General features: G+C 57.2%; 2 protein-coding genes across 3 annotated transcripts in view; one reads left to right on the top strand and one right to left on the bottom strand.

Annotated features, from left to right (window-relative positions):
- Positions 1 to 1,043: 1,043 nt before the first annotated feature.
- Positions 1,044 to 3,003, bottom strand: LOC143649760 (uncharacterized). Of its 2 annotated transcripts, XM_077119682.1 has the most exons (3): positions 2,258 to 3,003; positions 1,340 to 1,557; positions 1,044 to 1,154 (listed from the first exon to the last, which is right to left on the bottom strand). In XM_077119682.1, exons 1-3 carry the CDS (start codon positions 2,830 to 2,832, stop codon positions 1,147 to 1,149), a joined length of 801 nt encoding a protein of 266 aa, XP_076975797.1. In that variant the 5' UTR covers positions 2,833 to 3,003; the 3' UTR covers positions 1,044 to 1,146. The 2 variants fall into 2 exon arrangements, with proteins under 2 accessions (XP_076975797.1, XP_076975795.1); XM_077119680.1 differs by lacking the exon at positions 1,044 to 1,154 and having other exon boundaries at positions 1,203 to 1,557.
- A 16,145-nt stretch (positions 3,004 to 19,148) lies between these two features.
- LOC143649336 (low-density lipoprotein receptor-related protein 4-like) overlaps positions 19,149 to 27,598 on the top strand; it is a 33,845-nt gene continuing 25,395 nt past the window's right edge. Inside the window, 15 exon segments of the mRNA XM_077119439.1 lie at positions 19,149 to 19,206; positions 19,761 to 19,877; positions 19,958 to 20,071; positions 20,318 to 20,434; positions 20,677 to 20,796; positions 20,979 to 21,098; positions 21,451 to 21,576; positions 22,088 to 22,213; positions 22,350 to 22,484; positions 22,816 to 22,941; positions 23,322 to 23,552; positions 24,351 to 24,507; positions 25,051 to 25,268; positions 25,464 to 25,640; positions 26,064 to 26,186. Coding sequence (XP_076975554.1) covers positions 19,149 to 19,206; positions 19,761 to 19,877; positions 19,958 to 20,071; positions 20,318 to 20,434; positions 20,677 to 20,796; positions 20,979 to 21,098; positions 21,451 to 21,576; positions 22,088 to 22,213; positions 22,350 to 22,484; positions 22,816 to 22,941; positions 23,322 to 23,552; positions 24,351 to 24,507; positions 25,051 to 25,268; positions 25,464 to 25,640; positions 26,064 to 26,186 — 2,065 coding nt within the window.

Below are 27,598 nucleotides of genomic sequence, written 5' to 3'. Positions count from 1 at the left end.
CCTTCTCAATGTGAAAAAGTCAGAACGGGCATTCCCTGAAGATCCCTATAGGTTAGAAGAAGGATCAAAGGAGAAGGAGTTATAACAGACAAAATAGGATTTAACAAACGCGTACCACTGATGAATCACTACATTAACACTCCTTTTAGCTTCCAGTGTTTTGGAGTAACTGGAAGGAAAAATCTGAAATAATGGAATGGTAGCCCATGACAAAGCCTGAAATCTGTTATGTAAATAACTGTTAAAGAGTACTTTGAAAATTATTGCTTTTTCGTTCACTTGTATAAATCTTTTATTTCATAACAAAAAAACTTTTCTAAATGTACAATTTTTATTTGGGATGATGGAAAGTTTTGATTATAGATGGTGGTGATGGTAGCACAATGATGTGAACATAGTTAACAGCACTGAGTTATGTATCTGAACATGATTAAAGAAGAAATTTTATATCATATGTATGCAACTAGAATAAATTTTTTTTAAATCCATTAAACTGACAATGCAAACAGTGAACTATGTTAAACTATGAACTATATTTGATAGTGTGATTATGATAATATTTTCTCATCAACTGTAACAAAGGTACTACAATAATGCAAAATGTTAAAAATGGCAGTGAGGAAAAATAAAAAGAAAAAATAAATAAATAATGGGGATAAAGGGTAAAATAAATTGGGTAAATGGAAATACTGGTGGTCAATGAGAGGGAGGGATAAGGTGTATGGTATGTATGAGTTTTTTCATTTTTCTTTTTCTTTCTTTCTCTGGAGTGATGCAAATGCTCTAAAAAATGATCATGGTGATGATGTGATGACATTGTGAGCCACTGACTATACACTATGTATGGAATGTCTGTGTGTAAAGATTAATCAATAATTTTTTAAAAATATGGGTGAGTATATGGGAACTCAGCATTTTCTCCATAATCTTTCTGAATACTGCCAAGTTCTCTAATAAAAAAAAATTATTTGGGAAGGAAAAATGTTTTTTTTACAACTTTAGACAACCTTGTAACTCTAGAGCACAACTCTAAAGACCTATGATTGTGGTGCATCTTCAGCTAGACTGGACACCCACCTGGCATGCACTGTTCCCTCCTGCTGGTCCCCCAGCACCTCACCATGCACCTGGCACTTAGCCAGTAACCTACAAATCTTTTGGGAAGAGAAGAACAGAACCTGAGTTACTTCTGGGCACCTGGAAGCAAGGGACAGAGGGACAGGCATTGACAGCAAAGGCCTTTCTCTCCAGATGGGAGTGACCACATCGGTTCACTGGGTGCCCAGGCAGCTGCTGATGCAGGAGGATGGGGGCCCTGCTGGAGCAGGGAGACACTCACTGGGGACAACCGTGCTCTCTCCAGGATGGCCTGTCAGCATCACTGTGGTGTGCGCGGTAGTACTCGGGTCCGAGGGCTGGCTGCTCATCCGAGAGACATTTTGTTGATTGTCAGCATCCTCTGGCTGCTCCATCACCTTCTGGAGAGAGGTGCTGGGCAGTGCGTGCACAGGGCCCACACCCATCTTCCCACTGGCCTCCACGTCGCAGTGCGGCTCCCTGCAACCAAGAATGACATCCCAGGGTCTGACACTGCCCCAGACTCCTGTTCAGTCTGCAAACCCAGCTCCTTAGTCCCCTACCCAGACTGAGAAAACACTGACCACCTCCTCTGCTCCTCTAGCATTTCATAAAATTCTTATCATCTGTGCACTTCTGTGCCTTTGCGTGTGGAAGGTAGCAAGAGCAGCATCATCACACATGTGAGCAGCAAAGCCGTCTGCAGGATGAAGAGGCCTAGAGTTTGATGCTTCCTAAAGCACAGGTTAGGACTTGCACTGACCTCCCAGCTGTGTATAGGGCTTATAAGGACGGCTGGCTTAGCCAGGCCTCCTTGACCCAAAGTGCTCACAGACAGGACCAGCCCACTGGGGCTGCCTCCCTCAGACTACTTCTTTCCCACCGCTCCCTTCTCCACAATGTTCCCTCAATTTCTCTTCTCCGTGGCCACTCTATTCTCTTCTCCTACCATTCACAAGTCAGGGCCTCCCAAGCCAGTCCCAACAATCTCTCCACAAGCCCTCTTTTCCTCCCAGGCTCCTTGCAATGATCAGACCCTTCTGCCAAGCTCCATACCTTAGCCCTGAAAGGTACCCGCAGACCACCGCAAGGGACAGGGCGGGCTGCCTGTAGGTCTCCACCCCACACCCGAGCTGCCCCACTGTCTCTCTGACTCGCCCCTGTGGGCCCAGGGGCTCACCTGGGCTGATGGTTCCGGCTGGCGTCCTGCTCCTTGCCCAGAGCCTCACCTTCCTTCTCCGTGACCTCCTTCTCCAAGGAGTCATGTGCAGACAACGCCTTGTGCCGCGGCCGGTGCCGCCACGCAGGCTCCTCGGCGCTCCCTGGTGCCCGCCCGCGAGCCGCCGCGGTGCCGCGCCCATTGCTCAGCCTTGGCCCCGACACCGGGGACATCCTCGCCCCGCTCGGGCGCATGCCGGTGGGTGTGGTGGCGCTGCGGCTCCTTTTCAGGCGCTTGCTCCCGAGAGCCCCTACAGTGATGGCGCCGGCCTCCCTCCAGGCCCGGTCCCGAGCCACGCGCGCGCTCACCCCTGCTGTCGCGGGAGCCCTCGGCCTCCTTGCTGTGGCTGCAGTGCTGCCGAGGCCGCTCCTCCCGGACACCGGGCTCCCCGCCCTCCGCCCTGGGGCCTTCGCTCCGCTCCTGCTCCCCCGCCGCGGGGGTCGGGGCCTTGTCCTAGTCGTGGTGGCGGTGGTGCCTGCGGGGCGGGTCTGCCGGGGTGCACGGCGGCCGGGCGGGCTCAGCAGTGTCGGAGCCATCGGCACCAGGCCGGGCCATGCCCCCCGTGGGAGCGCGCGGGCCGTCGCGGACCGGCTCCACCAGCAGGGGCCGGTCTAGGTGCGTCTTCATGTCGGGCCGCAGGTGGAGCGTGGTGGCCAAGAGCAGCCGCTCCTCAGGGTCCAGCTCGCTGTAGAGGCCTCGCAGCTGGCGCGCATGTTCTGCAGCCGTAGCTGGCTGGCGCGCTGTTCCCCCACAGAGTGCGCCTTGGCCGAGTTCTGCTGCCAGCTGTGGGGAGGATGACGGGTGAGCGACGGGCACCTGTGCCTGCCGGCTGCCCCGCCACTCTGCCTAGCATACAGAAAGCCACAGATGGACACACAACAATGGATGGAGGGTGGTGCCAGGGAAGGAGGGAGAAGGGGCAGCAGGAGCGCTCAAGACCCCCTCCTCAGAGTGGAGGCAGAGGAAGATCTAGAGAGGCCCACCCAGAGCTCTGGGGAACCGGCTTCCAAACTCCCTTCGTGGAGTCCCTCACCACCCCCCAGACTGACTGCCTGCCTCGGTGGGTGCAGGCTGTGGGGATAGCAGGCACCAGCAAGATGGCACAGACTGGCTTCCAGGACTTGCACCCTCAGCCCAGAAAAGACAAAAAGGGGGAAGGAGGGAAAGCACCATTCAAATGGAGCAGAATGATGGAGAGGCAGGAGGCAGCAACACTTACCCAGCCTGCCAGGGGGTACCTGAGTGGAAAGGCCCAAAGACGCAGCCATTTCTCCAAAAGGCACTCCCCCATATCCACCCCCCCCAGGAAAAAAGCCACAAGCCAGAAGCAAGAAGGCATTTGTGAGGGGATCAGAGGAGAGATACGTCCTAATGTGAAGGAAGCCGGGACAGCCAGTCCCAGTGGAACTGACGCGAGGTACGTGGTGTACCAGGGCACTCAGCACTGCCTGGCAGCCACCACTTTCAGGAGCCCAGAGTTGGGACTGGGGCAGGGATAGGGACATGGATGTGCCCCTCTTGGCCACCGATGTCCCCTTTCTTTGACCCACATAGAGCCAGCAACACTGGGTCAGCCCCACGTCCAGGCTAGTAAAGGCCCTTACCCCCTTCCCCACCCCATGTGGCCTCCACAGCCCCAGTAGCCAAGGGAAGCCCTTGGCATTTGGCTCCTATTGAATAAGCCACCCAGGTAGGCGACCCCAGCCCATGCCCCCCTTTCAGCCAGCATCACAGCCTTCAGCCTAGTGAGGAACTCTCCCAACTGGCACACAGGTCTCAGCTCCCTGCATCTCCCTTCACACAACCCTCGCAGCAACCCTGAGCCTCAGGCACTACTGCTGTCCCCATTTTACAGAGCAGAGGACTGAGCCTACAGAGGGGATATGTGCTCAGGGCCCCTCAGTGAGGCAGTCATGGAGCCAGGTTCAGGCGAAAGGGAAGACAAGTACCTGACGGAGATGTGTGGTCTAGCCCGGCCTGGCCACACCGGTCAACAAGGCAGAGCCACAGCCCAAGGAGGCCACAGGTGACCTGCAGAGGGCTGGGATGAGCTGGGCCTCCAGCTGGCCCCTCCGAGGCTAATGAGCACCGACCCTGGCCCTTTCTTAGAGAAGTCTGGGCCGCAGGGGTGTGGGAGACTATGTCGGAGGGCAGTGCCTCGCAAGTCTGTACAGAACAGAGAAGCCCAGTCTGGGGGCCAGGCAGGGTAGTGTGTGGGTCCTTACCTGAGAGGTTTTGCTAGCCTGGCTGCCTGGCCCACCTGCCTCCTGGTGGTGGGCCCTGAGAAAAGAGGGTTGTAACTATATGCAGTGTGCTGTGTGCCGGGGTGAGGCTGGGTGTTGGGGAGAGTGACTGCAAACAAGGACTCCTTCCCGGAGCCCCTTCCTTTGGCACCAGGATGGGAAAGTGAGAGTAGATGAAGAGGCTGGCAAGGCTGGATGACAGGGTCAGGGCAGGGTCTGTCTGTCCGGCCAGTTCTGGACGTCAGAGACAGGACAGACAAACCACTCTGAGAAGGGGTAAATGAGAAGGGGAGGAGTCCCAGAGCCATGCTGCCCAGTCCCCCCAAAAGGAAAGCAAAGAAAAGAGGGAGAAGGAGAAGGAAGAAAAAGAAAGAAAACAGGAGAAGGGGGAGAAGGAGGAAAAGAGCTGGGAAGGGAAATTCTGCAGGTGGGAACTGTGGTTGTACCGAGCCCTCCAGGCCCCCTATGGCCCTTGCTCAAGGTCAGTGATGACCGACCTGGCAGACTCCACGTTTGCAAGCCTTGCTTGTTCGGAGGCATCACTCTGGATCTGGGGCTGGTGGGGGCCGGGGTCATGGCCAGGCCCCCGGTGCCAGCCTGAGTTCTCCTCACTGGCACGGAGCAAGAGTGAGGCAAATAGTGCCTCTTGGACTGTTTTCTAAGTTAGGGCCAGTGGCGCAGTGGTAATGGGGACGGGGCAGAGGGGGCGCTCTGGATGGCTGCAGCGTGGGGGCGGCCCGAAGAGGAGCTGGGCGCGCGAAGGAGCGCGGGCGGGTGGGGTCCAGGGTCTGTGGGGCGGGGACCGAGGGTGGAAAGGGGCCGGGCTGGTGCTGGGGGCGGGCCCGGCGCGGTGGCGGTGGGCGGGGCTGCGGCACGGGGGGCAGGGCGGCTGGCCAGGGACACCCCTTCCCGGTCCCCTGCCGGGGCGGCTTCGGCTCGGGCCGCGCTGGAGGCAGCAGTGGCTGGAGGGCGACTCGCGGGGCGCGCGGGCCGCGGGGGAGCCGGGACGGTCGGCCCCCAGGAACGTGGGTGCCTCCACCGCGCGGTCGCCCAGGAGCCGCCAGGACCCCGCGGGCAGCACCATGCGGCAGACTTGGGGTGCGCTGCTGCTCGGCGCCCTGCTCTGCACGCACGGTAAGCCACCCGCCCGCCGGGAAGTTTGTCGCCGGGTCCGATCGTGGCAGGATGACTCTCCCGGGGGGTGGGCCGCGCAGGCTGCTGCTGGGGAACCATTGTCCGGGCTCAGAGCTGTAGCCCGGAGACTGCATGCCAGGGAGGGGCGCCAGGGGAGCCAAGAGGGGGCAGAGGTGGACGGTACCCCTGCCCCAGGCTCGGCGCTCCCAGGCTGCCCCAATGCCATGGCCAGAGCTGGGCAGGGTTGCTCGCCCTCCCCAGCGGCTCTTGGAGAAGTTGGGGCTGTTTCTCTTTTGGGTGAAGCCAGGGTCTGGGTGTCCTTGGCGCAGGGGCATGTGTGCAGAGAAAGGGAGGCAAGGAAGGGTGGTCGCGGCGAGACCCATACATCGTAAATAGTGCTCCTTCCCGGGGTGTTGGGTCTCGGGCGGATTGCGGCGCGGGGCCCGTGTGCAGTCGGAGGACCTGAGCCCGGGATCCCTCTGCCCCGGGAGCAGTCGCCCAGACCCCAGACCTCCCTCCGCCGAGGGTCTCGGGCACTGCGTGCTCGCAGCATCTCCCCTCAGCGGTGTTTTGGGTTCCCTTTCCCGGCTGCGGCCAATCAGCTGCCTGCCCTGGATCCTCCTCTGGGAAGGTGGGGGGCGGGGGCGGGACGGGGTAGGAAAGGGCCACCGGAGGGACGCGGGGAAGAAACTGCTAGAAAGATCCCGCGATGCATCCCGGTCGATGCAAGCCTCGGACGTCTGTGCCCGGCGCGGAGGGCCCCGGCCCTCGGGGAGCGGGACGGCGGCCGCATCTGCTCCTTGTTAGGAACCGCTCGGCGCCTGTGCGCGGCGAGGGCTCCGGTGTGCTCCGTTTCCCGCAGCCGCCGCGGGTGCACCCCCTCTTGTGTGCAGCCATCAAAGAACTTTGATCCCCAGACCTATCCCCATCCTTCCACTGCCATCCAGTGGTGGGGGGGGGGGGGTTGGGAGTTCCCGAATCTGCTCGTCCTCCTCCCAACCCGACTGGGAGTGGGGTTCCCAAGGAGGGAGGGGTTCATAGACTCCGGCCTTGCATCGGTTCTTTTTAGAACACGGGGAGCTCTTGTGAAAATAGTGCAGATTTCGGAACTTGCCTGGCAGGTTGCGGAGATGCCTGGGCACTTGTGTTAAAGATCGGTTTACACCCCAAATCCAAAACAGAGGTCCTGTCGGTTATTTAAGCACCCGTGGATTTAAATGGCCTTTTCCACGTCTTCTCTAGCGCGACCGAGCTCTCCGCGCTGCCTCGTCTCCGAGGACTCCAGCCTGGCCGCCCCTCGTTCCTCCCGCGTCCTCCCCAGCCTGCTCCCCCCTAGAAGGTTATCTGTAGCCTGTGTGGCAGGTCGGGACAGCAGCCCTCCTGGGGTAGGAATGTAGCTGCTCTTCCCAACACATGGGCCTCTTAAAGGGACAGCTATGCTTTTTGTGGGGGAGGGTGTCCCTCCTTGGCTGCCGGGAGGGGATGGAACTTTCCAACTCGGCCCCCTGGAGGAAGTTTTGAGAAAGATCTAGGGAAATGGCAGGGGACCTGGGGGGTGGGGGGAAGGTCTAATACAGATACCAACAAAGCCAGGGAGGGGATTGTCGCTTAGTGCCCCTGGGAAGGGGGAGCTGGAAGGTTCTGGGCTGAGACAGACTAAGAGGATTGTACTTCTCCAGTGCTGCCAAGACTGTCCACCCTGCCCTGAGAGGCTGTCCCTGGCCCGCACCTCCTTCCCAGCAGATGTGGTCTTCCCAGCAGTTATGGACCAGGGTGTGAGAAGACCCTGCAGAACCAGGTTCAGACGGAGCTGGGGGAGTGGAGATGGGGCAGCTGGGCTACAGCCACTGGGAAATTCTGTACTGAGGTTTTGCACCCGAGTGTGCGTTGCACCAAGATTGCTGGGAGGGCTGTAAAATTAAAAAAGTAATAAGAAAGAATCCACCACCAGAAGCCTGATGAATTATTAAAGCAAAAACTACAGTATGGCAACAACGTATGAATGACAGCCGTTTCATGACAGAGGCTTGGGAGGGACAAAAAGAGATATAAATGGTTGATTACTAGATTAATAGACCCCAAAGTGGAGTGTGGAGTACGATCTGTTAGGATGCATGGAGAAATTATAATTTCTACTTGTATGTATTAAGTGGGAAAAAATTAAACTTAAGAATAATTTTTTAAAATACATTCACACAGAGGCTGGAGGTGAGAATGAGGGTAGTGGTTTAACTCCTTTGGGTCCTTTTTTAAGAAAACTTGTTTTAAGTTAAACTTTGAAGCACAGGAAGTTTTCTGTGTGCAATTCATAAGGATAGTCAGTGGCGTCAAGATTTGAACTTTACCCAGCTTAGTACTGAGCCCTCCTTGTAGGCTGTGAGGTCAGAATCCTGGTTCATCAGTGAGAATGAGCAGTTACAGAGCCTGGAACCAGTACAGCCCAAACTTACCCCACCAGGATTCCTGCCACTGTGTTCCAGAGACTTAGGGAGAAGACATGGTGCTCAGCAAAGGAGTAGATCAGTTAGGCAGACCTGACCTTAGCTAGAAGTGAATTCAAGACACTGATGTTCAAAGTGCTCATCTGGATGCTGCTAGGCTCCTTGGTTCTTCCTGGCGCTGGAGCGTTTGGCCCAAGCTTACATAATACCCCAGCCTTAAAGCTTTTGGGGGAAACTTTGATTGCTCTTAATAGCAACAAATGTCGTCTTCTTGAGGGTTGAGGTGAGGCCACAGACTGTCTACCTCTACTTTTGAAGAGTGGAAGAAAGTGTGTTTGTCCTGGAGATCACTTCCAGGTAGATGAAGAGATGAGAACTGTTGCTCAAGAGTGCTTGGGTAGATGAAGGGTTGTTTCTGAGGATGAGTGCAAAACAGCCGAGCTGAGACTGGTCTCCTGTCCATCAAGCTGTTGTCATGGTTGTCATGACCGGTTGTCATGGTGCTAGGGTGACCTTGCCCCTGATGTTATTGGACTTGTGAAAGATACTTGGCTTGTCACTGATTTTGGATTTCCTCTTCTGTCCCTTCTGGAATATCAGATAACATCTTTCGGATTGGCTCATGGTATGAAGAATGACAGTTGCAAGGGAACCAGGTCTGGCCATGTCTGATGCAGAGCACGTTGGGCATGTCCATCTTCTGGGCAGTCAGAGAACATAGGAGGTCACCGAGGACATGGGTGATTTATAGGTCTTTGCTCATCCTTTCTACAGATTGACCACTAATCTTCATCCCCAAGAAGGAAAATAGAAGGGATTGGCTATACAGCTTCTTTGAGGAGATCAATACTAGGGGCTACAGAATTTCAGGGTCTTCCTTAAGAAGCTCTTGGCTAAAAATTTCCTCTGGCCTTGTGTGTTTTACGTTTGGGCAGTCTCACAGTTATGAGATGGTCTAATGCCCTTGGTGCCTAGGTCTGGTGGCCTCTTACAGCCATGGTCTCCCTGCATTCCTTGAGGGCCTTAGACACGAGGGCCTTGTCACATTGGCCTGGGCATGGGGCATCTGGGCCCCAGACTCTGTGCGGACTGCCATCACATCTTCAGCAACAGAAGTGCTCCTCCTCTTCTCTGCCTAGTGGGATTCAGCGTCCCAGGGATGACTGGCTGACTGAGGAGCACGGAGTAAGGCCCTATAAATAGCTCTGATGAATGCCTGTGCTTGCCAATCTCCTTCCAGCCTAGAGCCAGCAGGATCAGGTTCTATTTCCCTGGTATATGCAGAAGTATTTGGTAAACTGGGCTCTGCACCCATTCATTTGTTCATTCATCAGCAAACTCATCTGTCCAGCACAAATCTAATCACTGCACACACAGCTCAGTGATTAAGAAGGCAGACCTCAGTTTGAATCTGGCTTTGAAGCTTCCTGGTGACCCTGTGTAAAATGTCAATCTCCCTGAACTCCAGGGTTCTTCTTGTTTGTTGCTGGGGGGGAGGGGGCGGGGGAAGAAAGGAAGGGCATGCAGATAATAATAGCTTACCACATAAGAATACTATATCTATTAAATGAGATAATAGTATGTTCAAGCCATCAAGCACGGGCCCGGCTACCATTTTTGCTTAGACAAATGTTACCTATTTATTAGTAAGATCGCATAAGTGATGTGAAGATATCTTGATCAAATTGCATTAAGAGAAAAAAAGGCTATAGAATTCAGGTTTCAAATGAAAAGACTGCATAAGTGGATTGGAGATGGTCCTTGTCTTGGAATATGGGAGCCAGGTAAATACTCATACTGTAGTGTCATGTGCTAAGACAAGTTTGTCATTTATTCCAGTTGGTTTTTGCTTTTCTTTTAAAAATCTTGTTCTGGGCCACAATGGCTCAGCAGGCAAGAATGCTCGCCTGCCATGCCAGAGGACCTGGGTTTGATTCCCAGTGCCTGCCCATGTAAAAAAAATAAAAAAGATCTTGTCTTGTTTCCCTGCCCCCTCAAAAAAGAACTTAAACAAAGCCTAAGCCTGTCTCCTTCCTGCCCACACTTCCTGAAAGGAGGTCTGTTAAGCCATGCCACAAGCGCAGGGAGTCCCCTCCACATTAGTTGTGGGAGAGGTGCTGTGAGAGGGGCTTTCCTGGCTGAGCTACCCTGTAAAACAACAACACGATGATCTGCACAGCTGGCTGCAGCAGGTAACCTCTCTCCTTGAGCCTGAGTCCTCGTGGAGCTGAACAGTTGGGAATTCCCAGCTGTCCAGCCCGTTGGCTGCAGAGGGCGTGGGGCTCACGGGGTAGCGATGACCCAATTTCGGAGCCGGGCTCTGGCGGAGCCTTTCCTTCGCGACCACCGTCTGCGCTCAGAAATCCCGTCCGTGTGCAGGGGATAATTGATGTGAGCCCCTGACTCTCCCCCAGCTCCTCCAGCCCAAAGTCTGACCCCTGTTGTCTCTTTGTTTCTTCCCTTTAAGCTGGCGGTAGCGATGTGACACTTTGGGGAGCTGCGGGACGCTGCCGGTAATCAGGAGCAGCCCTTAAAAGGAGCTGCTTCTCTGGCTTCCTAGAGGGCCTTTGACTCCATTTTCTTTTCTCCTGCGTTTTTGATTTAGAAGGAAGCAAACACCCTCGTTGCTCTCAGGCACCTCTTATACCCATGAAGCAAACTTCATTCTTTTCCTGCAGGCAGGCATTCCCTCCTTACTCTCACGGGAGTGGATGCCTGCACGCTGCTCTGACGTTGTGCTCCCCGAACACTGTGAAAGCCCCCCCAGCACTCAGACTGGCCGAGAAGGGAGGGGCACTGCTAGAGACCCAGCTGAGGACAGCCTGGCTGGGACTGGCTGCAAGCCTTGACTTGGCTGCTGGAACTCCCCTCACCTCTTTGCAGAACTGGGGATCAGAGCTGGGAGCAATACCGGAAACAAAAGACTGGGAACAAACCTCCCATCTGGCTGCAGCTGGGGCACAGAGGTGCTGCTGCATAATTGAGCGCCGGAGGTTCACTGGGGCTGGGGAGCTCCTGGCTCCACATGGCACCTTTTGGAGAAGAGGGACCCTCCCAAGTGTGGGTGTGGGTGTGGGGCCAGGCAGGTACCGAGCAGGGTTTGGGGGAGGCACTTAATTAGCACGTGAGAGTAACGAAGCTGCGAGGCTGTAAACGCTTCCAGTGACCTCTCCAAGCTCAGCAGCTCCACCTCCTGGCAGGCCTGTGGGGCCGGGGCTGAGGGGTATGGCCTCACATGTGGCCCCACGTGGCCCTGCCCAACTGCCGCGGCCTGGGCGAGGGACAGCACCTCCGTTGGGTTGGGTGCAGCCCTGTGGAACCTGGGTGGAGATGCCAGGGCAGGACGCCTGTAAGCCTGGCAAATGTGGGGCCCTCCCTGCTCCTCTTTCCACTTACCCCAGCCCAGGCAGCTCAGAAAAGGATTTTCCAGGACTGGCTCAGAGAGGCAGTAAAGGTGAATGCCCTGCAGAGCATTGCCCCCAAACCAGACCGTCTGTTCTTCCTGGAAGGATCTGCTCTGGAGACCATCTTTGCACCACAAACTGGGCCATAACATGAGGTCAAAAACATTGGTGAGGGGCCGTTGGCATTTGTGAGTGCTTTGCCCCTCCCTGCGTGGTGATGAGTATGCAGCATGGGGGGCATATGTCACTCTCACAGTCCCTTGCGAGGTGGGTGCTGTGTGCTCCTGCTTTACAAATGGGAAACTGGGGCTCAAAGCTCAGGAGTGGCTGAGGCTGCATCTGACCCCCAAGCCTCAGCTGTCAACCCTAAAACCTCTCAGGACAGAATATTTTAAATCCAGGTCATCCCAGAAGGTCTGGGGTGTCTCATCTTGGATTAACCACCCCTGTCCTTTCTCGGGCCTCTTCTTCACAGGAATCCCTGTGCAAACGGAATTAATTACCTTCCAGGTGTTCTTTGGTGGAGACATGCTTCAGAAGGCCCCACCAAGCGGCGTGCGGTTGGCCCTCTCAGAGGCCCCCACCTGCTCCGGGTGGGACTTGTGCTGTTAAAACATAGGGGTGGGGGCGGTGCTTGGAGCCCCGCAGGGCACAGCCAGGTGCACGCCCTGCCAGTTGGTGGGATCAGCTGACAAGCTCCTGGGTGGGGAAAGTAAAATTTTGAGGACTTTGTGGAGGCATCTGGCATCATGGCTGCATTCTGGGTTGAGAGAGTGGGCACATCCCAGTGAGGATGATGCTGTCAGTGCTCATAGCTGCTTACCCTGTGCTGCGCATGTGTGATCACATTTAAACCACCCACCTGTAACACAGGTGCTGCTGAATTGCTCCATGCTTCAGGTTCTGAGTTCTCTCTTCCATACTTGCACCCTAGGAATTTGTCGATGATGCGTGAGATGAGGCTAAAGGCTGCCTCATTCCCTCCAGAGAAAGGCAGTAAAGCACGGCTCTTGCTGCAGAAACCCCACTTCCCCTCTGTGGCTGTTCGTTCCATGTGACTCACACTAGCCAGCCTAGCCCAGGGTGCTGGCACTGCTGCTTGGCATGCAGTAGGGGTTTCTAGACACCCATCCCAGGCCCTGACAGAGCAGGTCTTAATTGTGGGACAGCTAGAAAAGGCAGTTGGGGGGAATAGTAAGTTATAATGGTAATAGCAAGAGTCATTTTCTGTTAAGACCTTAATATGTGCCCAGCACTATGCTAATTGCTTTTTTCTGTAAATTTACTAATTTAGTTCTCATAGCATCCATGTGAGGTACGATTCCTTATTATATCAGATTTCCTAGTGAGAAACTACTTTATAAAGAGATTAAATAACGTGCCCAGGATCAGACAGCCGGGAGCTGGTTGAGTGGGGATCTGCACCCAGGAAGTTCTGTTTCTATGTTCTTAACGTCATGCTCTTCTGTCTCAGAACTTTGAGGTTGGCCCTTGAGAACTTCTTTGTTTTTTGTTTTTTTAATTAAACTTTATTTTGAAATCATTTAAATCCTACAGGACAATTGCAAAAGTAATGCAAAACCCAAAGAGAGAACACCCACATATTGCCCCCTAAACCCCTAACTTCTACTAAACCCCTAAGATCTACTAACTTCTAACATTTTGCAACATTTGCTGTGTCCTTCTACCTATCCCTTCTGTTTTTGTTTTTAAGAGTGGCAAGGGAGGGCCTACCTTGCTGGGACCAGTACCACCGTGTCTGATGGGGTCCCTTTTGAAAGGCCCACAAGGAAAAGATGTCACCAGATAGATGTTTCAAACTACCCAGATGAGCATGGCCTCTAGGGACCTCAGGAATAAAAGGGACTGTGGGACAGAAGTAAGTAAAGTGATGATGTTGGATCACAGCCTGAAGCCACAGTGAGTGAAAGGAACTCCTGCAGGAGAAGAGGGCGAACCTAACCCAGGGTGGACTGGAAAGCTACCTTAAAAAAGGACAGGCCTCCTTTTCTCTTGGGTAGGTAGGAAACTACTTTGATTTCTGGTCTTCTGCACCTCTTTTTTCCTTTGACCCTGACTCACAGCCTCTGAAGGAATGGATCATTCATTCATCCATCAGACAAGATTGTGCTGATCCCTCACAAACCACGTATCGAGCTGTGCTCCATGAACACAGAGCTGTATCGCATGCAGTGCCAGTGGCCAGAAGCTTTGGTCTCGTGAGTGAGTGGTGAGGCTGGTGTTGAGCAGGTGCTGCCGTGGAGATGCACCCAGACCCTCTGGGGCTCAGAGGATCTGCCACCTGAGCCGGGGCCCAGGTGGAGCCAGGCAGGCACGTGAGGGAAGGGATCCCTGTGGGCTCTCGAGTTGCCATCCACTGACCCTTCTTGGTGTTGGTCCTCCTGCCCCTGGGACAGCCCTGCCCTGTCCTGGCAGTGACGTCTGTGGGCCCCAGATCTCTCTGGATTCCAGGTGTCTTGGACGAGGCAGGTCCATTCCTCTACGGCTCCTTGCTGCCTCCCCTTCTGTAATGCCATTTGTCTCGCCACCTGGGCGTCCCCTTCCCGGAGAGACGTCGTCTGTGGGGGTCGACAAGGAGCTGAAGTAAATGGACCTACCCCTTGATTGGCCTGGGTGTAGTTTAGGGTGATCTCTCATTGCTTATCCTCATTGAATAAGTCACATCACTGCCCCCTATGGGCGGGAGGAGAGAGGCAGACAGGCTGTAAGCCAAGTCCCGGCTTGTGGGATGGCGAGCAGCGACGCCATGGCTGCTGGAAACCCAGAATCTGACACTGCCCTGCGCGAAGACTGGCCGAGGCTCTGTGGGGTCCCATTGGGCTCCCCATTCACCCTGGACCTGGTGATAAGGGGGCCTTACCTGTTAGGCCCCAACGTGACCACTCAGACGGCCACAGTGACTGACCAAGCATGCAAAGCGTGTGCGGAAGTGGCGTGGGAACTCTAAAGAGAACCTGCAAAGCATTGTTACTCATAATCAGAAGTCCTATTCCTCCCTGGACTATTCAGCACTCAGGGCTCTAGTTAAAAAGGCCCGGGCCCCCCACTTCCCTTGCTTCACTGCTTTACCTTAGGGCGTAGGAAATTGGTCTTCAGCCTGAGCAGTAGCCAGGAGAGTGACCACTGCTTCAGACAGAGACATGCACTGCACATCTGCTAATTGAAAATCGTAATAAGAGGACCCTGACCGCCTGGTGCTTTTTTGACCAAGGTTTTAGAGGTTCTCATGATAGCAATACCATTTGTGGGAGAGGATATATGAAGTGGTTAAGAGCAGCGGCTCTGCAATCAACCTGCCTGGCTCAGCCATCCTGCCATGTGACCTCCCTGCAGACATAACCTGTATCCTCAGCTCTGCAGGGCTGGTGGAGGTCATGGCGCCACCTCCGGGGGTGGCTGCGAGGGGTCAGTGATGGTGCACCACGAAAGCACCTAGCGCCGTGCTTGCAGGACACTTGGTGCATACTCCATATGCATCAGTTGCATTATTAAAAAGCATTTGCTGTGTGCCAACCCCTGCTAAGCATATTACGTTAGTCAGGGTTCCCTAGAGAAACAGAACCAACAGGAGAGATCTGTAAATATGAGATTTATAAGGGTGTCTCAGGCCACCATGGTAATGGAAGAGACCAAATTATGCAGGGCAGGCTGTGAAGCTGGCGGCTCTGATGAAGGGTCTGAATGAACTCCACGGGGAGGCTCGCTGACTGGAGAAACAGGGACAGTCTCTTTTCTTCCTCAAAAGCCTTTGACTGATTGGATTATCTCATTGTGGGGGACCCATCTTAGTTGATAACAGATGTGATCAGCCACAGGTGCAGTTAACTGACAGATGATTTAATGTACCAGCCTCCGGTTTATCAACCAGCCAGGAAATACCCTTGCTGCAGTGGTCAGGCCAGTGCGTGCCTGACCAGACAGCCGGGCAGCATCACTTGGCCAAGTTGACACCAGAACGTAATCATCACCCATGGATTATTTAACGTAATCTTTACGAAAACGCTTTTAGGTAATACCATTCCTCCCATTTTACAGATAAGGAAACTGAGCCTCAGAGGCATTAAATACTTTGTTTCCAGTTGTACAGCTGCTGGCAGGCCAGGACTGGAACCCGCATTTGACTGCCATGCTGAGCTCTCAGCACCCTGCTAAACTGGGTCTTGTCTGTCCGGGACGGTTTCCGTTCTCTCCTCAGAAAGAAGCAGTGATGGGGTGGAGGTGGCTGGGGAGGTGTGGGGGTGCACGTCCGTTCAGCCCTCAGACGCCCCAGTGAGCACATGGGCATGTGTTCTAAGAGCTGGGTGCCTTGGTGATCGGAGAGAGCGAAGCCAGGGGAGACCCTCCCCTGTTGAAAACGTTGGCCCCAGAGTGAGGAGCACCCCTGAGCGGCTTTCCAAGCCAGAAGCGTGGCAAAGGTGCTGAGGGCCACCCCTCCATGTGGGGGCTGCACCTCGCCACTGTGTCCCCTGTTCCCTTGCTTCAGGCACTGCTCTTGCATTTGGAAAGGGTTGAAAGCTGTCCTTTCTGATCACAGCCCAGCCTGGAGGACAAAGGCAGCCCCTCCACCTCTGGGACCTTGAGGGCCGTGGCTGTCGAGGAGCGCTTGCTTTTGGGGCGCAGTGCATCTCTTTACTTTAGGAAAGGCCTGGTCAAGGGCCAGCCTGACCCGGGGCTGCCCAGCCTTCGCAGAGCCAGCGCAGGTGCCGCTGGGCATGTGGGAAGTGGGGTGCTGCACTGCCTGTGGCTCTCCTGACACCCCTCGCGTGGAGCGCTTTGTTCCCGAGTGAGGTCAGGAGCTCCAGCACTGCTCAGCCAAAGGCAGGGTGGGGCCCTGGGGATCGCGCGCGAGTCTCCTCTTCACCTGCAGCAGCCCTCTCACCTGCAGACAGCCGGCTCTGCTCTTCCTGCTCTCCAAGCCCAGTGCCTGTGCCTTAAAACCAAGGTCCTCTGGGGAAAGATTAGACCCTGCATCTCCACACCCCTGTGCCTGCACCGCTACACCCTGCACCCCTCACTGCTGTGCCCCATGCTCCCTGCACCCCCCACCCCCGGCTCCTTTGTGCCAAGGCATGAGATCCGTTTCTTCTACATGTATTTTCCTGTCCAGTCCTTGTGGTCTTTTTACAAATGTGGAGACCGAGACCTAGGGGATGAAGTGGCGTGTGCAACGAGGTCAGGTTGGTGGCGGAATGTGGGCCTGTCTGGTCTGGGCAACCTGCTGGTCCTCCACCCCTGCCTTCCCCTCTGCTCTGTCCCCCCTCTTTACTGGACCCTGTGCTGGGCACCCCACACTCTCCTGTGTGTGGCACCATTGGCATTTGGGTTCCCTGCGGTGGGGCTGTCCATGCAGTGTGGATGCTTTCAGCCCCTCCTGGCTTCTGCCCGCTGGGCGCCAGTCCTGACCACCTGGCTATCTCCACCCCTGGCCAAGGTCTCCTGGACAGCGAGCAAAGTCGTCCCCATTGAGAACCACTGACTGAGCCTCTTTTTTCCTCCTCACTGTGCTTCCCTGGGCAGGGTCCCTCCTGGGGAACTCCCCCTTGTGCAGCCCCTGAACGTGTCTTCTTTGCTGTCAGCCTGGCCAGACCTCCCTAAGGTGGTCTCTGCAGCTGTGGTGCAGAGGTCTGAGAGGCCATGTCTGTGGCCCAGGTCTGAGCGAGAAGAGCCCCTGTCCCTTCTAGTGCTTTCTGAGCAGGCCTGAGAAGATGGGGCAGGGGTCTGCAGGCTGCCCTGGGAAATAATCTCCCACCCTGAATTTGCAAAGTGACTTGGGGAGACAGAAACTGTGGGGTTGGGTGAGCCTGCTGGGGTGCGGAGCTGCCCCACCTGCCAGGGTCTCCGGGGCACCGGCGGAAGCCCTCCCCTCTCCCTCAGCCTTTGGGGAGGGGGTGATGCCTCGGCCAAAAGCCTGGCAAGTGCTGTGGCCCCTGGCCTCAGAAACACACATTTCTCTGCCATTTCAGGGGTTCACAGATCCCCATCTGGCCATCCACCTGCAAGAAGGGCCCTGCCTCGTGCTCATTCTTGGGTTGAGGCCAGGAGGGGTAGGGTCTCAGGCGCACCCTGGAGGGGTGGCAGCTCGCCCTCTTGTCCCGCCCTGAGCCCTAACTGAGCCAGGCCAGTGATTCTGATGTGAGGTAAGGATGTGCCTCAAGGAGCTGAGCCAAGAGAGGGGAGGCAGGCCAGGGAAATGGTGAGGGCGGGGGACAGTGGAGTGGGGGCTGAGCACTGCTGCCTCAGACCAGGGGGGACAGGGCGCATGGGGAGGGAGCGGGTGGGGAGGGCGGCGGGGTGGCCGCAGGCCTGAGCGGTTAGATGAAGGCTGGGAGCCTGAAGTGACCCTGGCAAAGCCCCATGTTCCAGCTGAGGCTGGGTCGGGGACACTGTGCCCTTCCCACACCACCCCGGGCATCCTGCCGGGCACGCTGGCGAGGACTGTGGCAGCTGGTCATGGAACTCAGCGGGCAGAGTGCTTGATGCGCGCTGGGCAGGCCCCTCCTGCTGAGGCGGGGTAGGGGCTGCCTCTGTCCCCCTTCTCCAGGCTGCCGCCTGCCCCTTGGACAGGAGGGCCCTGGCTGTCCCCGCCCCTCTCCACCCCTTGGCCCCCCTCCTGGCCACCCTTCTCCCCAGGGGCTCCTGTACTAAAGGGACTTCCACCATTTTAACCCCACTCATGTGTCTTGCGTCCGTGACCAAGTCCCGAGGCCCTGGACAGAGGCGGAATCTTCTGTATCTCAACCCGGGTTTGGGGGGGAGGAATTGGAGACCTGCTGATAGCACACTTTCTCCTTCCTCCACACCTGCCTGCTGCGCGGATCACCGCATCTGGGCCTAGAGGGAGACAGAGGGACCCTGCCTGGCCATTTCTGCCCAGGGAAGGGGTGGGGGGGCGTGAGGGGTGTCCCCTTAGCACCATGCCCACCTGGGCTCCCGGCCCTCCCCCTGTGCAGGCTTTGCATGGGCAGGAGCCGAGCCCCCACCCACCCCCATCCCTTTTCTGCCCAGGCCTGGCCGGCAGCCCCGAGTGCACCTGTGGCCGCAGCCACTTCACGTGCGCGGTGAGCGCCCTCGGCGAGTGCACCTGCATCCCCGCCCAGTGGCAGTGTGATGGGGACAACAACTGTGGGGATCACAGCGATGAGGATGGCTGTAGTAAGAACGTGTCCCCGGGGCTGGGGAGCCAGCCAAGGCTGGGGTGGGCCCTGTGGGTCCCCTGCAGCAGGCTCAGAGGGCCGAGCCCACAGAGGGAGGTTTCTGGCCCGCCACCCCTGCCCTGCCTCTCCTGTGCTCATGTGTGCAGCCCACCCAGCCTGGACACAAGCGTGGGGGAGAGTGCCCCGGGGCAGCAGGCGGTCCCTCTGGGTAGCTCTCCCTGATGTTTATGTGCAGAGGCATTTGTGTACGTGTCCTACCTACTCTGCATTTTAAATTTACAGACTCTACATGGATGCAGATGATTTCCATTTCTTGTCTTAGCTATGCAGGCATAGCTTTTTTAAATATCATAAATTTTGGAAGAAATCTTACATTTTCTTTAAATCACCCTCTGCCCTTCATAGTAGTGGCCTGTGCCCAGGTGGCCTGGGTGCCCTGGCTTGGATGTGTAGAGATGCCGCTGCTGAGCCAGCTGCTGGGGTTTGGGGAGGCGGTCTCTCACCTGCAGCACGGTAGCCGCCGGTGCTAATTAATCTAATGAGAATGAAACTACAACCTGAGCCTTATTAATTAACCCGTTCACTAATTGTGATGATTGTAAATGCCTCACTTTCATATGCATTATCTCAAAAGGCCTCTGTGAGCCGAGTATAATTATCCCCATTCTACACTCAAAGAAACTGTTGCTCAGAGAGGGTAACTGACCTCTCAGTGTAAGTAATGAGTTCTGGAAGTGGGGTTTGAGCCTACATGTGTTAATCTTTGTTTAGTAAGAGAAGAGAAAGAGACACTCCAGCTCTCTCTTTTTCCCACTTCTGTTTCTCTTGCTCATGTTTTCTTTCTCCGTTATCCATGGTTTGACTTCCTGGGGTGGTTCTCCCCCGGCCCCGGGACCCCTGGCCACCACTCCCTTCTGGTGGGGCTTCCGTCCGCTGGGGCAGGAGCAGGGTGTGCGTGGGGGCCGGGGTGGCCGGGAGACCTGGGACCAGGCATGGGAAGGGGTTCGGGCTGGCACGCGCAAGCCACGCATGGGATGGACGAGCCCTTCTGTCCCCTCTGGACTCAGTGCTGCCCACCTGCTCCCCGCTGGACTTCCACTGTGACAACGGCAAGTGCGTCCGTCGCTCCTGGGTGTGTGACGGCGACAACGACTGCGAGGACAACTCGGACGTGCAGGACTGTCGTGAGTGCTGCAGACTGGGAGGGCTCCCTGGGCTCCGCTCCCCACTGACCGCTGACCACTGACCGCCCCCATGCCCGCAGTGCCCCGTGAGTATGAGGAGGACGAGTTCCCCTGCTGGAATGGCTACTGCATCCGGAGACTGTGGCACTGCGACGGTGACAACGACTGTGGCGACAACAGCGATGAGCAGTGCGGTGAGGGGGCCCGGGGGCGGGCAGGCAGGCGCAAGGGTGCAGCCATGGTGCCACCTCAAGCCCCGGCTGCAGGAAGGCAGGGGGCGGCCCCCCACCCCAGAACCAGACCATGGGGCAGGCCCGGGCTCCCCAGGGCCCAGCTTTCCCCAGAACATCCACCCTGGGTCTGCAGGGCCTTTGGGTGGGATCACAGCCCGGGGGCAGCAGGCACCTGTGGGGGCCCTCAGGACAGGTTCTGCCCCCCAGACCTACGCAAGTGCTTCGACAAAGAGTTCCACTGTAGCGACGAAGGCTGCATCGCTGAGCACTGGTTCTGCAATGGCGACACCGACTGCAAGGACGGCTCTGACGAGGAGAGCTGCCATGAGTGGCCCTGGCCTCGGGCTCTTGGACTGGGACAGGGCATGTGCCCTCAGCGGGCTGACCCGAGGAGTGCGCTGTGGCGGGCAGGGCGGGCAGAGTCCAAGAGCTCCCACCCTACTGCAAGCCCCCCAGTGGGCAGGAGGGCCCCTTTCTTTCCCTCATGAGGAAGCAACCTGACCGGACACCACCCCGGCAGTCAGAGCACCCCTCCACCAGTCTGAGCAGAGCCCCTTGCCCCACAGCGTCCACGGTGCCAGCCGCCCCCTGCAGCCTGGAGGAGTTCCCGTGCGCCTACGGTCACTGCATCCTTGACACCTACCGCTGCGATGGCGACGACGACTGTGGAGACTGGTCCGACTGCTGTGAGCATCAGAGGGGCCAGATGGGGCCGGGCAGGGGCCGGAGGGGCCGGGTGGGGCCCTTCCAGGGAGGCGCGGGGCCAGGCATGGGTGCCTGCGCTCCGGGTGGCTGGCATGGGTCCTGCCTTCTGGCCTGCGCTGGGGAGCTGTGCGTGGACCGGCTGTGACGGGCGTGGTGTCTGCAGCCTCCCAGCAGCCCTGCCGCTCCAGGGCGTTCATGTGTGGCAGTGGCCTGTGCACCAACGTGGGCTGGCGCTGTGATGGCGATGCCGACTGCGACGACCAGTCCGACGAGCACAACTGCAGTGAGTGGGGCCAGGCCTGGGGAGGCACACGGGGCCAGGGGCCAGCAGGACAGGACATTTTGCATGGCACCTCTGTGCACGTGGGCAGGTCGTGCCCGGCTCGAGGCACCAGTCCCAAAGGCCATGCCCCTAGTAGCGCATCTGTCCTGGCCCTGTCCCCGCTGAGGGTCCTCAGGTGTCTCAAGGCTGGTCCCCGCCTACTGGTGATTTGCACTGCAGGCGCCACCAGGGCCAGCCGTGATGCCAGGGTCAGGAAGACTGGCTCTGGCAGGGGCGCTGACATCAAGAGCAGCTTTGGGGTGCAGGCGGAGACTTGGAGGCCAGCCCGTCACGAGGCCTCCGCTTTGCCCAGCCACCTTGATGTGCACAACGGAACAGTTCCGCTGTCGGTCATGCCGCTGCGTCCGGCAGTCCTGGCACTGTGATGGGGAGGAAGACTGTGCAGACAACAGTGATGAAGAGAACTGCGAGAACACAGGTGGGGTCTCGCATCGCTGCCCCAGACCCCTGGCTGTGGTTGGGTGGGGTGGGGGTAGAGGCAGGCCTGGTTGCCTGTCCAGTGGGGCCGAGGTGGGCCTTTTTCAGTCCTGGACCATGGCCTGGGCCGCACCTGCCCTTCCCACTGCAGGTGCGGTGCGGCCTGCAGCCCCGGCCCGGAACGTGATAAAGGGCTGCGCAGTCCGGTGGCCACTCACATTGCTGCACGCGTGCAGCTGCCTTCGCTGGGGCCGCGGCGGCTGACAGCCCCTCGCCCCTCCGTCCCCCCACCCCTACTGCGGTACCCCTGCATGTCCCCTTCTCTTCTGCATGCTCCGCTTTCCCTCTGGGGCGTCGTGGGGAGAACAGGGCACGCTGCCATGGAGCTGCTTCCTGCCCAGGACCCCAGCCCTCCCGCCCCGAATCTCGTCTGTCTGGGGGATAACGGGCTCCCTTCCTCTGCGGACCCCAGCCTGCCCTGTGTGACCCTCCCCGCCTCCTTCCCTCCCCAGGAAGCCCCCAGTGTGCCTCGGACTAGTTCCTGTGTGCGAACAGGCGCTGCATCGGGCAGCGGAAGCTGTGCAACGGGATCGACGACTGTGGGGACCACAGTAATGAGCACACCCCACAGAGCTGCCATGAGTGCCCCGAGGGCAGGTGGCCGAGCAGGGGCCCTCACAGCCCAGGAGCCCTGTCTTTGGCCTGGGGAAGGCCCAGGCGGCCATCGGTGGGGGACTGTGGTCTGTGCCCCCATCTCTGGCATGGTTGGCACAGGGCCCCAGACTGGAGAGGAGAGCTGCAGCGTCAACAACGGCGGCTGCACCCACAAGTGCCAGCTGGTGCGGGGGGCAGTGCAGTGCACCTGCCACACAGGCTATCGGCTCATGGAGGATGGACAAGCGTGCCAGGGTGAGCCGGCCCACCGGGAATGGGCCGCAGGCAGGTGGCTGGATCCCCTCAGGGTCAGGCCTTTGCTGGACCAGGCCTCATTTAATCCCCCCGGCAACCCTAAGAGGTGGGAACTGTCCCTCCCATTTCACAGATGGGGACACTGAGGCTCAGAGAGGTTAGGTAATTTGTTGAAGGCCACACAGCTGGTGAGTGGCAGAGGATGGATTCCAGCCTAGGTGGAATCACTTGTAACACAGCCTGGCCAGGATGGGGGCACATGGGCGGGAATGCAGCTGGTGGCTTGCGGACAGTGGAGGGGCGTGCTCCTGACCCTGCCTGCCCCTCCCAGATGTGAACGAATGTGCTGAGGAGGGGTACTGCAGCCAGGGCTGCACCAACAGCGAGGGGGCCTTCCAGTGCTGGTGCAAAGCGGGCTATGAGCTGCGTCCTGACCAGCGCAGCTGCAAGGGTCTGGGTAAGAGCGCTGGGTAAAGGGTGCCGTGTAAGGGCGCTGGATGAGGGATGCGGGGCAGAGGGCACTGGGTAGAGGGCACTGAGTGAGGGGCGCTGGCGTTTGGCCAGGCGGGTACAGGGCTGGGCCTGGACGGGCCCAAGAAGCTGACCGAGCGCCTGAGCGACATCCATCTCAGTGTGGCGCAGAGGGAGCTGCCTTCCTGGCAAGACAGCCCTGCATGGGTGAGGGGCATCATCGGGGTCCCTCTCTCCCACTACTCCTGGAGAGCACCTGCAGCCCGCTTGGTGGCCCGCCCCCCCCTGCCAGCTGGGGGGGGGGGGCGTGCCGAAGTGCCCCAGGGCGGCTCTGGAGCCCAGGCCCATTTCTGTGCTGCACCGCAGGGCTGGAGCCAGTGCTGCTGTTCACCAACCGCATCGACATCCGGCAGGTGCTGCCGCACCGCCCCGAGTACACGCTGCTGCTCAACAACCTGGAGAACGCCATCGCCCTGGACTTCCACCACCGGCGTGAGCTCGTCTTCTGGTCGGACATCACCCTGGACCGGATCCTGCAGGCCAGCCTCAACGGCAGCAGCGTGGAGGAAGTCGTGTCCACGGGGCTGGAGAGCCCAGGTGGGGTGGGCCCTGGGGATGGGACGGGGGCACTCAGAGCTCACAGAGCGGCCGCGGAAGAGGCCAAGGGGCAGTTGGCCAGTCGCGGGCAGCAGAACCTGTTTTTTCTTCCAGTGAAATCTTAGATGGACTACAACATAGGAAATACTGGTCAGCACGGACTCCCTTTGTAGGTCCAGAGCTGGACGCACAGCCCACGCCTACATCTGCCCGTCACTGAGCTCAGTCCATAAGCTCAGGAAGGCTTTTGATGAGTACAGTGATTTGAAATCAGAAGATCTGTGTGTGATGGTTACAATTTCCTATCAGGCTTAGCATCCAGTTTGTTCCCGAATTTCTTTTGCTAGGTCAGTTTTGAGAACATTCTGGCTGACCCAGATAATTGTATCTCAGTGTTCATGGAAGAAAGGACATTGGCACTCACCTTGCAGCCTCAGGCTGTCGTACGCGTGGGTGAAGGGTGTCACCTTTGGTGCAGCTTCTGCAGTGCCTCTGCAGGACCTGAGGCCACAAATTGCAAACCCCTGAGAGAGAGCAGGGCAGACCCGAGCCCGGGTGCAGCATGGTCGGCAGGGACGTGCGAAGGCATGGCCTTGGTTGGCTGCTTGACTTCTCTGCCCCCATTTCCTCCTCTTCATGGGAATTAGAGTCCCCACCTCACAGGGTTGCAGTAAGAATGAAATGAGTTAGTATATGCAGAATGGCTACAGCGTACCTGGCCTCCTGTGGGCATTTGCTCTTGTTAGAGTAGCACGGGGGCCCAGGCTGAGCGGCTAACTGTGCCCCTGCCTCTCACAGGGGGCTTGGCTGTAGACTGGGTCCACGACAAACTCTACTGGACTGACTTGGGGACGTCAAGGATTGAGGTGGCCATCCTGGACGGAGCCCACTGGAAGGTGCTGCTGTGGCAGAACCTCGAGAAGCTCCGGGCCCTCGCCTTGCACCCCATGGAAGGGTGAGTTGGGCAGTCAAGCTCCTGAGTCCCTCCTGCGACTTCTAGGGCATTCCCCAGGCCCACGGGCTCCCCCAGGGTGCCTTGGCGATGGGGACCCTGAACCGGACAGAGCTGGGTTGGGTCTTGGGTCTGCAGTGACCAGCTGTGTGACCCTGGGCTCATTGACCGCTGTTTGCCTCAGTTTACTTATTTCTTAATTGATGCTAAAAGCATGTACCTGCCTCATAGTTGTATGACGATGAAATGAGATGATGTATTTGAAAAGGTTCATAATGCCCAGTAGGTAAGTTTTAGGTGTTCAGTATTTTACCATCAACTTACTTAAGGCTCCCCAGCTTAGGACAGTGTCCTCCCGTGCCTGGTACTCGGGAATTTTTTTTTGATAAATGAGTGAATGTCCTGTCTAAAGACCCCTGAATTCAAGCTTTTGGAAAGCACCCTGTGGGTGAATGAGAAGAGTCTCCCAGCTGCTGGGATCTGGTGTCTTTGTCATCTGGCTGCCGAGCCACTACCCTTGGGTGGCCTCTCGACTCTCCCACCCAGGACCATCTACTGGACATACTGGGGCAACACACCACACATCGAGGCCTCCAGCATGGACGGCTCTGCGTGCCATGTCATCGCTGACACCCATCTCTTCTGGCCCAATGGCCTCACCAGCGACTGCGCTGGCCACTGCATGTACTAGGTGGACGCCAAGCACCATGTCATCGAGAGGGCCAATCTGGACGGGAGTCACCACAAGGCTGTCATCAGCCAGGGTAGGCCTGCCCCACCACAGCCGCCCATCCCAGCTACCCCTGCCTGCCCGCCAGCCACCCAGCCTCTGGCTGCACGCCCCCCCACCTTCCCACCACCCCTCTGGCCTGCCCACCCACCCAACCCCGGCCTGCCCACCCCTCCGTGGCACACTGAGATCCGGCACATCTCGCTGAGGTCTCACTGGGCCTCCCCAGGCCTGCCACACCCCTTCGCCATCACAGTGTTTGAGGACAGCCTGTACTGGACAGACTGGCACACCAAGAGCATCAACAGTGCCAACAAGTTCACGGGCAAGAATCAGGAAATCATTTGCAACAAGCTCCACTTCCCCATGGACATCCATACCTTACACCCCCAGTGCCAGCCTCCAGGTAAAAACACAAAGCGCCGCCCAAGGGGTGAGCCAGTGAAGCCCAGGGAGAGACGGGGTCTCTGGTGCCCGAGAACCTCCCTTGCACCAGTCCCGGCTGCCTTTGCCTCTGCTGATCACTGAGGGTGGGACGTGGGCCACGCCCCCTCTGCTGGGCATGCGGGGCGGTGCAGCATAGAGACTCATGAGACTGTTGACTCACCCTGCATCACTGCCCCACCTAATTCCTGAAAACATTTGTAGGACAACTCCTGGGTGCCAGGGACTCCCTGTGCTAGCAGCTGGGGCAGGTTGAAAAAATAATAAGACCTGATTCCTGCCTTCTAGCAGTGCATAGTGTGGCTAAACTCCTGCTTCCTAGCCCTGGCTCCATCTCACAAAACTTGGTCTCACTCAGTGCTCTTGCTCTGGGCTCTTTGAGCAGGAAAAAACCACTGTGGAGACAACAATGGAGGCTGCATCCACCTCTGTCTACCCAGCAGGCAGAACTACACCTGCACCTGCCCCACTGGCTTCTGCAAGATCAGCAGCCATGCCTGTGCCCAAAGTGAGTGGGTCTGGGCGCTGGCCTCAGTGTGGGGCCTGGGAGGGTGGGTGGAGGAACAAAGGACGGGGCCTTGAGGGATTGCCCGGTGTGGGAGGAGCCAGCCTCCTACCTAACACCTGGAGAGGAGGCATCTGAGGGGTGGGCTCTCCTAGGGCAAGGCTGAGACAGAGGCCCCAGCATCACTGAGGCCTCAAGCCTGGCTTGTCTGTCATTTCACCAGGTAGAATCTAGAAGCAGCAAGAAGGTACCAGGCCTTCCTAAACCAGGGAGCCAAAATCAGCATCTCCCATGATGCGTAGTATACATAGGTCTGGATAAATCCATGCCCAGTGAAAGACAGTGGACCTCCCTGCCTCCTGCGCCAGCTCCCTGGTCCTGCCCAGAGTTGCTGCTCTGACTTGCTTTGGGCTCCTGCAGGGTTGCTGCTCTGAGGGGTGGCCTGGTGTAATTCAGAGCCATGCAGGTGAGTTTTCCTAGGACTGTCCTAACCCAGAGAGGTGTGATTCAGCTTGTTGCACGACCAGAGAGGGGTCTGGGTACTTCCTCACACATCAGCAGCTGCTGTTGTTCTACTTTGTACCCCACTGACCCTCTCATCTTGGGTTAAAATAATATTCTCTTGGGATCTGGGTCCTTTCCAAAGAGCAAGATTAGGGAAAAATTCCAGAGGAACCGGACAATATTGTTTCAACACACATGGATTGAGAACCTGGTGTCCTGCTCTGAGGTTTTCCCTTGTGTTCTTTTGTGCCCGGCTCATCTCATGCTGTCTTAGTGAGACATAAGAGATTGTCCCAGGAGCTTCCCCTTAAGGGTTTCCCAGAGCTTGAGAGAAGAGGATTGATATTACTAGGCAGAAATTACCTTTCCAGACAGAAGTCTTCGCTGGGAGCCCACTCAGAACAGAGGAGAGGCAGAGGGTAGGGAAGAGCAAGGGGGAAAAGTTTCAGGGGGAGTGGCCAAAGCTCTGTCGCTGGAGCCAGACAGACTGGATTCAAGTCCCAGCTCTGGGGCTTTGTGGCCATGTCGTGCTGGGCCTGTTCGCCTTCTCTAGAAAGTAGGAACAAGAATAGTACGTCTCCCAAAGTGTTGGTGTGAGGGAAGGAGACCAGACAAGTCAAGCAGCAAGCACAGGGCATGACAGAGAGTGTGTGCCCAGGAAATAGTCACTCTTGGCTAAAGCTGTAGAGAGAAAAGCAGGGAGAAGGGCTCTAGCTGATGGAGTAGAATGGCAGAAACTCAAAGCAGATACCAAGGCCAGAGAAGTGGTGGGGGGGTGGGCAGTGAGCCGGCCAGTGCACTAGAGGAGATGGGAGAAAACAACTAGGAGAGAGAAATGGAGAGGAGAACCACCAGACATGCTTCGGGGCCCTGGGCAGAACCTGTTTCCCTTTGATCCGAAGTGCTGACTC

This window comes from Tamandua tetradactyla, chromosome 11 (assembly GCF_023851605.1).
Source record: "Tamandua tetradactyla isolate mTamTet1 chromosome 11, mTamTet1.pri, whole genome shotgun sequence".
Taxonomy (NCBI): Eukaryota; Metazoa; Chordata; class Mammalia; order Pilosa; family Myrmecophagidae; genus Tamandua; species Tamandua tetradactyla.
This window is presented reverse-complemented; position numbering and strand designations above follow the sequence as displayed.